The 7,500-nt window shown below is 42.9% G+C and overlaps 1 protein-coding gene across 4 annotated transcripts in view; it reads right to left on the bottom strand.

The window, feature by feature from the left end:
- Window positions 1-7,500, bottom strand: part of LOC119579085 (neuronal membrane glycoprotein M6-a-like) — an 83,674-nt gene that overhangs the window by 75,930 nt on the left and 244 nt on the right. Inside the window, exons 1-2 of one of the 4 annotated variants that reach the window (XM_037926823.1) lie at window positions 6,171-6,419; window positions 4,101-4,928 (exon numbers count right to left, since the gene is read on the bottom strand). In XM_037926823.1, coding sequence (XP_037782751.1) covers window positions 4,101-4,737 — 637 coding nt within the window. In that variant the 5' untranslated portion in view covers window positions 4,738-4,928; window positions 6,171-6,419. Of the gene's footprint in view, window positions 1-4,100; window positions 4,929-6,150; window positions 6,420-7,500 lie in introns of those variants that run through there. The other 3 variants (XM_037926820.1, XM_037926821.1, XM_037926822.1) reach the window with 3 other exon arrangements.

The following is a 7,500-nucleotide window of genomic DNA, read 5'->3' as shown; positions in this document are numbered from 1 at the left end:
TCTCTCTCTCTCTCTCTCTCTCTCTCTCTCTCTCTCTCTCTCTCTCTCTCTCATTCTAACGTTTTACCGATCGTAAAATCTTTACGACTAATCCGCCACTGTTGATTTTTTTTTATCGACTGAGGTAATATCTCACTTGGTTATATACATATATATTTTATATTTTATATAATTATATATATTATACATATATATATATATATATATATATATATATATATATATTATATATATATATATATACATATACACACATACAACCTCCATCCATATTCCTCTCTCCCTTTATCTCTCTCTATATCTTTCTCTCTCTCTCTCTCTCTTTCTCTCTTTCACTCTCTCTCTCTCTCTCTTTCTCTCTCTCTCTCTCTCTCTCTCTTTCTCTCCCCTTTCTCCTCCACCAGATACCCATCTCCCCCCCCTCACCCCCTCCCCCCTCCCCCTCCCTCCCTCCCCCAACATTAGCGATCTCAGAAGCGCGTGAGAAGGCACGGAGAATGGAGAACGATGGGCTTTCGATAATCAGTGTCTTCAATTATCCGATTTTAGGATAATTTGTGATTGAGATTTGTTGGATATTGTTGGAGGGGAAGGTTGTGGATATTTTGAGATTTTTTATTTTTTTTTTCATTTTTTTCGGGTTATGTTTAATGGGTGTTGAAGTTATAGGAGGAAAGGTGATGGTGATGATGGTGATGATGGTGATGATGATGATGGTGATGATGATAATGGTGATGATGGTGATGATGATGATGGTGGTGATGGTGATGATGATGAAGGTGATGGTGATGGTGATGATGATGATGGTGGTGATGATGGTGATGATTATGATGATGATGATGACGGTAATGATGACAATGGTGATGATGATGATGGTGGTGATGATGAAGGTGATGGTGATGATGATGATGATGATAATGATGATGACAATGTTAATGATGAGCAATCAGTCATAATAACAACTACAGTAACAAAAACAAACTATAATACAAACAAATAACAAAATGCAAAACAAACAAACAAAAATAAAACTATATTCCCACCTCCTCCTTCCCCCCCCCCCCCCACGAATCCATCCCACACGTAATCCACGAGAAGGACTTTACACTGTGCCTCTCCTCTCCTCTCTCCTTGCCTCGTCTTTCCTCTCCTCTCTTCTCGCCTCTCCTCTCTCCTTGCCTCTCTTCTCGCCTCTCCTCTCCTCTCCTCTTTTATTGCCTCTCCTCTCCTCTCTTCTCTCTTCGCCTTTCCTCCCCTCGCCTCTCCTCTCCCCTTTTTACCTCTCCTCTCCTCTCCCCTCTCCTCTCTTCCTACCTATCTTCTCCTCCCCTCTCCTTGCCTCTCCTCTCCTCTCCTCTCCTCTCTTCTTGCCTCTCCTCCTCCCCTCTCCTTGCCTCTCCTCTCCTCTCCTTTCTTCGCCTCGCCTCGCCTCGCTTCACCTCTCCTATACCGGTTGGCGAGGTTCCTAGATCCTCATTGTGGGAGTGAGGCGAAGGGAATCATCTTGAGGAGGCAAGAGCCCGAGCTTACTTCTTGCTAATTTCCCCTCCTTGAGGTGAGAGTGAAGGAGGAGGTAGGAGGAGGAGAGGGGAGGAGGAGGAGGGGGGTGGAGGTGGGGGGAGGAGGAGGGAGGAGGAGGTAGGAGGAGGAGGAAGTGGGTGGGAGGTGAGGGGAAGGAGGAGAGGGGAGGAGGAGGTAGGAGGAGGAGGAGGAAGTGGGTGGGAGGTGGGAGAAGGAGGTGGGTGGAGGGAAGGAGGAGAGAGGGAGAAGGAGAAGGTGAAGGAGGGGGAGGGAAGGAGGTGTGTGGAAGGAAGGAGGAGAGGGGGAGGTGGATAGAAAAGAGGGAGAGGGAGGGGGAGAGGGAGGGAAGGAGGAGAAGGGGAAATGGGTAGAAGAGGAGAGGGAGGTGGGTGGGAGAGGGGGGAGGAGGAGGTGAGTGGGAGAGGGGGGAGGAGGAGGTGGGTGGGAGAGGGGGGAGGAGGAGGTGAGTGGGAGGAGGTGAAGAGGAGGAGGAAGAAGAAATCAAGAAGAAAAGAAATCAAGTCAGAAGGAAAAGGAGGAGGAGAAGGAGTTGGAGTAGGATGAGGAACAGGATGAGGATGAGGACAAAGAAGGGAGAAGGGAGAAGGGAGAAGGGAGAAGAAAGAGGACAAGAAAGGCAGAAAGAGGAGGAAGAGGAGGAGCAGGAGTGGGATGAATAACACATAGGTAAGGAGAAGGAGGATAAGGAAGAGGAGGCTGAGGATGAATAGGAGAATAAAGATTAAGATGAGAAGGAGGAAAATGAAGAGGAGACGGAAGGGAAACAGGAAGAGGGATGATAACTCAAGATTTTGAAAGTTCTATTGTTCTTATTGTACGTTATCGTTATCGTTATAACAATAACCTCGTGTTCTTACTGTAATTTTGTTCTTATCATTATCACGTATTTCATTTTCGTTCATTACAAGTCAATTCTGTTAATGGTGGAGGTAATAGGCATGTCGATATAAAACAAACACAAACATACACACAAACAAGCAACCAATTCCCAAACACCTTTTAACAACAACAAAAACAACAATTCAAAATGGAAAAAAGAATTGCATTGACGTCTGTTTCTATCTGCATTTGCATGTATATTCGTTAATTTGCATAATTGGATAAAAAAAAAACGATTTTGTCTTTACGTAACAACAGCCACAACTTTAATTTTCGTTGCAATGGTTAATCTTAATATAAGAGCAAAGGCATTCCAAATTTTAGAATAAGACGCAGAATAAATGCCAATAACGATAACAATAACACCAACAATAACAACATAAACAGAACAGATAGAACACTGGGTAAACAGCGATTTTTTAAAGATTAAATATTGGATTAAATACGGCTCATACACACACACACACACACACACACACACACACACACACACACACATATACAAACACACACACACACACACACACACACACAGATAATATAATATATATATATACATATATATTATATATATATATAATTATATATATAATACTATAATATATAAATATATATTAATAATCCTATATATTATGATATATATGCTATATTATACAATATTACATCTATAATATATATAAAAATTACTATTATATATATACTTATATATATATATATATATATATATATATATATATATATATATATATATATATTCAGAATGTCCTATGTCTGCAAACCAAAAAAAAAAAAAAATAATAATTTGTCACATGGCGGCGAAGTGTCGAAGATAACATATATATATCGCTAAAATACGTATTTCAAACGAATGTTACTCTTTCCATAGAAAACTGTCTTGGGAAAACGCTTTAGAAAACTGCATTTGGACAATTTCACATCTTTCAAAAAAAAATGTACCTTTATAATGTATACCTTTATTAGCTAATTAACTTCATACTAAAATTTTCACAAAAATAACGCAAGTGTCAAGGGGTGTTGTGAAAGCACTTATGGTAATGGAAAAAAAAAAAAAAAAAAAATAGTGTACCCTAAAAACTATGCATCCTAAACATATTTTTCAACATGCATACCATTGCATCTTTCTACAGATAATGCATATTCAATTGCTGTAAGGAGAAAACTGTGCAACATTAGTTAAATAGCTTTTAAACAAAACTGAGAAAGGCGAATCCCAGACGACAAACGACAACAAAAACAAAAAAAAACAAACAAAGAACAAATAAATTCCCTTAAAAATATGCATCCTAAGGTTGAAAAAAAGTTTTTTTTTTTTTAAAATAAAAATATATGGATTTCCCAGCCACGTATTTCCTCCCTTTCAAAATAATCCTTCTTTAGAAATAATCCACATCTTAAATAAAATTATTTATAATACATACAGATAAGAAACTTCATATCTTCAACCAGACTGCATATTCATTTTCCGAAAAAAAAAAAAAAAAAAAAAAAAAAAAAAAAAAAAAAAATATATATATATATATATATATATATATATATATCTTTATAAGAAAGAAAAAAAAAGAAGTTTACACTGAGCGTATCTTTTCATTCGAAATACCGTCTCTCTCTCGAAAGAACGCTTCGCAGGTCGCCGAGCGTCCGTCTCTCGCGAAACTCACCGTAGTTCGCGACCTTGCCCGTCCGTCGCAGCCTCTTGTCACTGGACAGCGCGTCGTTCTCGTCGTCGTCGTCGTCGTCGTCATCGTCATCGTCCTCGTTCTCCTCCGGCAGGACCTTGTTGGTCAGGGCCACTCCTGCGGGAGGCGGTTTGTTGGGCGAGAAGAAGACGAAGTCGTCCTGAGAGGCTGTGAAGCTGGAGGGGCGGCCGTTGCGCGTCGAGGAGGACCTGTGGCCCGACCTCGAGAACCTGCTCCCGGGCCTCGTCGGGCGGGCGGTCGGGGCGGACGGGAAGTGGGGCGAGGGCGCCGCGTGGGGCGAGTGGGAGGAGTGGGCCATGTGGGCGGAGTGGGGGGAGTGGAGGGCGTGGGTCGAGTGGGAGGTGGGCTGCGGCAGGTGGGGGGCGTAGGGGGAGTGGGGCGAGATGGGCTTGATGGGCCTCGCCAGCCCGTTGTCCATGGACTCGAGGCTCTGCGCGTAATGGCGGTTCAGGTTGGGCATGGCGCTCGTCTGGTCCACGTAGCTGTGGCGGTTGGGCATGTAGTTCCTGACCTGCGAGCGCATGGCCCTGTCGTAAGGGTTGTTGTGGTCCAGGTGCCACATGCGGCCCACGGCGGGGTTGACTGCCTCGTGTGCCATGGCCTTCAGCGCCGACGACACTCGCACACTTAACACTCGCTGCCTCCGATCTTACATTATAGGGCGATTTATCGAACTCGCGAGTATAACACCTCACTTCCCGTGTTCTGTCACATGGGTCTCACACGCAAACAAACGCAAAATGTATTGAAGGAATGTTGTTGCTTTTTTTTTTGGCAGTTATTTGCTCTCTAAAAGAAATAAAATGAATGTAAATATCACTAACAATTCACCGGAAAATCGTAGAAAATATAAATCAGTAACAGGAAACCAGAAACACATTAGACACTGATCCTAAACACACACGCATAAAACGCCAAACTCAAAAAAAAAAAAAACTTAATTGGCACAACAAACTTCCCAGGACAAGACAAATCACCTTTTAATCATCCAATTCAATGGCATTAAACAACCTCTTTATAACCACTTAACCCCCCCCCCCCCCCGTGATTCCTTTCTTACACTCGAAAGACACAAGGCAACGAGGAAGCCCAAAGAACATATCCGTGTATCATGTTAACTGCATTACTATCCGACTCATCTCTGATTCATCTCACGTTTCTGTAAGATGAGTTGAGGCGTTCGTGTCAGTAAGTTACGGTTAGTAGATCCTACTGTTGATACTCCTGTACACTTGTGGTTTTGGGTGCCACTTGCCTTTAATAAACATCAGCCTCATTTGCTATGTGTATAGTCGCCTGTGTTGAAACGTACGCGCATTCATCATAATATCGTTAACGAAACTATTTACATAAATAGATGCACAAATATCTATATCTGTATATATCTATCTATATCTATATCTATCTCTCCATCTACTTATATCCATATCTATCTCTCCATCTATCTATATCTATCAATCTTTATGCATATATATATATATATATATATATATATATATATATATATATATATATTGTAAGTTATTTGGTAAACATAACCTCTTTTGAAAACTAGATCCCGCATGATATATCAAGATATGGAATAATAACAGTGTCGCCCAATACAACTCGTCCCCTCTATTTGACTTCATACTCCCTTCATCACCGTTCAACGAATAACCGAAAAAAAGTCCTGAAAGTTCTCTAAACGCACGAGGAAAATTGCCTACAAAACTTCTCTCGTAGTGCATGTATTTCTCACTTATTTATAAACGACTGTGATATTTCTTCTGAATGTTGTATCATCTTCCGGGTTGAGGAACAATACACTGACGTTTGTATCTTTCTCTCGCTCTCCTTTATTCCGAGTCATTCTATTTTACAAGACACGAAAGAAAGTACGATTCATTTACGATCAACGTTTGGGGGGAGAAAGAAGTTTATTATCTTTGATGCATCTAACTCTCGCTTGACAAAAATGATAGTCCTTTATCAGATTACATTATCACAGCCTCTTTGTTCGAACGTATACCTAAGAAAGGAAGGCCTCACCATAAACCGCCAGTTTCGCACCGCTCACTTCTTTTTTTTCTCTCTCTTCCTTCTCAGCGAGAGGACACAGGCAGTCATCTGTCGCGCGAAAACCAGACACGTCGCGCGGAGCCTCTGTCAATATTTATGTCTCGAAAAAAGCGCGGCCGTTGTTCCTTGCAGCACAATACATGCGTGAGGGCACGAGAGAGCGAGCTGTGGCACTGAGCATATCATGTCCGCGTGTTCGGGCGAGGCTGCGTCAAGTGGTCGTAAGTGGGCAAAGTGCTTCTCCTCCCTCACACAGATGGGGAGAGGGGCGAAGGAGGAGGAGGAGGAGGAGGAGGAGGAGGAGGAGGAGGAGGAGGGGGGGAGGAGGAGGACGAGGGTAGGAGGGTAGGCGGTGGGTAGGAGAATGAGAAAGAGAGAGGGGCATGGGGGGGGGAGAGGGTTTAGGAGTGGGGTGGGTAGGGGGAGGTGTATTCACCGCTGCTTGACCGTGAACGCCTGACCGTGGCACCAGCATGCTGTGGCTCCAAGAAGGATCAGATCTTAAGAAGGAGGAAACGGGTTCGCGAAAGGAGACGAGTCGGCGAGCGAGCGAACGAGCGCGATCGGCACGAAGCGAAGGCGGAGGAAGGGAGTTCGAACCGCGAGAGGTTTTACATTTGACACTTCGGCTTCATGAGGCGCTAATCGTTGCCTATTGGGGGTGGAATAAAGCATGTCATTGCTCTCGCTAATTCGCACCACGAACTACCACCCCCTCCCTCTCTCCCTTCCCCTCCCCTCTCTCCCTTCCCCTCCTCCCTCCCTCCCCCACCTGTTCAAGGCTACAGCTACGGATCATCAGCGAAAGACGCAACGTGAAGGCATTGTGAAGCGGAATTTGCAAGCTGTGCAATAACGAAGTGCTAGAGGTGAGACGCGGCTAAGCGAAGCGGGCGGAAAATACGCATCGAGGAATTCTTTCGTTCTGTCGCGTGAGATTACTTATCGCTCCTTCGTAAATAAAATGATTGTGATTCACAGAAGGTTATTATCGATTTCGGAGGCGTAGGAGCAATTAGGCGTAATAGAAAACCGTTATGATCGCAGCGTTAAGTTCACTCATCTTCAGCTGATTAAAAACTGCGCTTTGAAATCACGGTGATATTGATAGATATGTTATCAATCGACTGTTTTAAGATAAGGATTACAGACACTATAATACTACCCGTGTTTATCATATTCACAAGCATTTCTTTAAACTACATACCTTATCACACAGACTTAAAATCATATACAATATATACAAATATGAACAGAAACTCAGTACCTGATATAACTCAAACATCTTATTCTAAATGCA

The sequence above is a fragment of the Penaeus monodon genome, chromosome 11 (genome assembly GCF_015228065.2).
Source record: "Penaeus monodon isolate SGIC_2016 chromosome 11, NSTDA_Pmon_1, whole genome shotgun sequence".
NCBI lineage: Eukaryota > Metazoa > Arthropoda > Malacostraca > Decapoda > Penaeidae > Penaeus > Penaeus monodon.
Note: the sequence above shows the minus strand (reverse complement) of the source record. Positions and strands in the feature narration are given on the sequence as shown.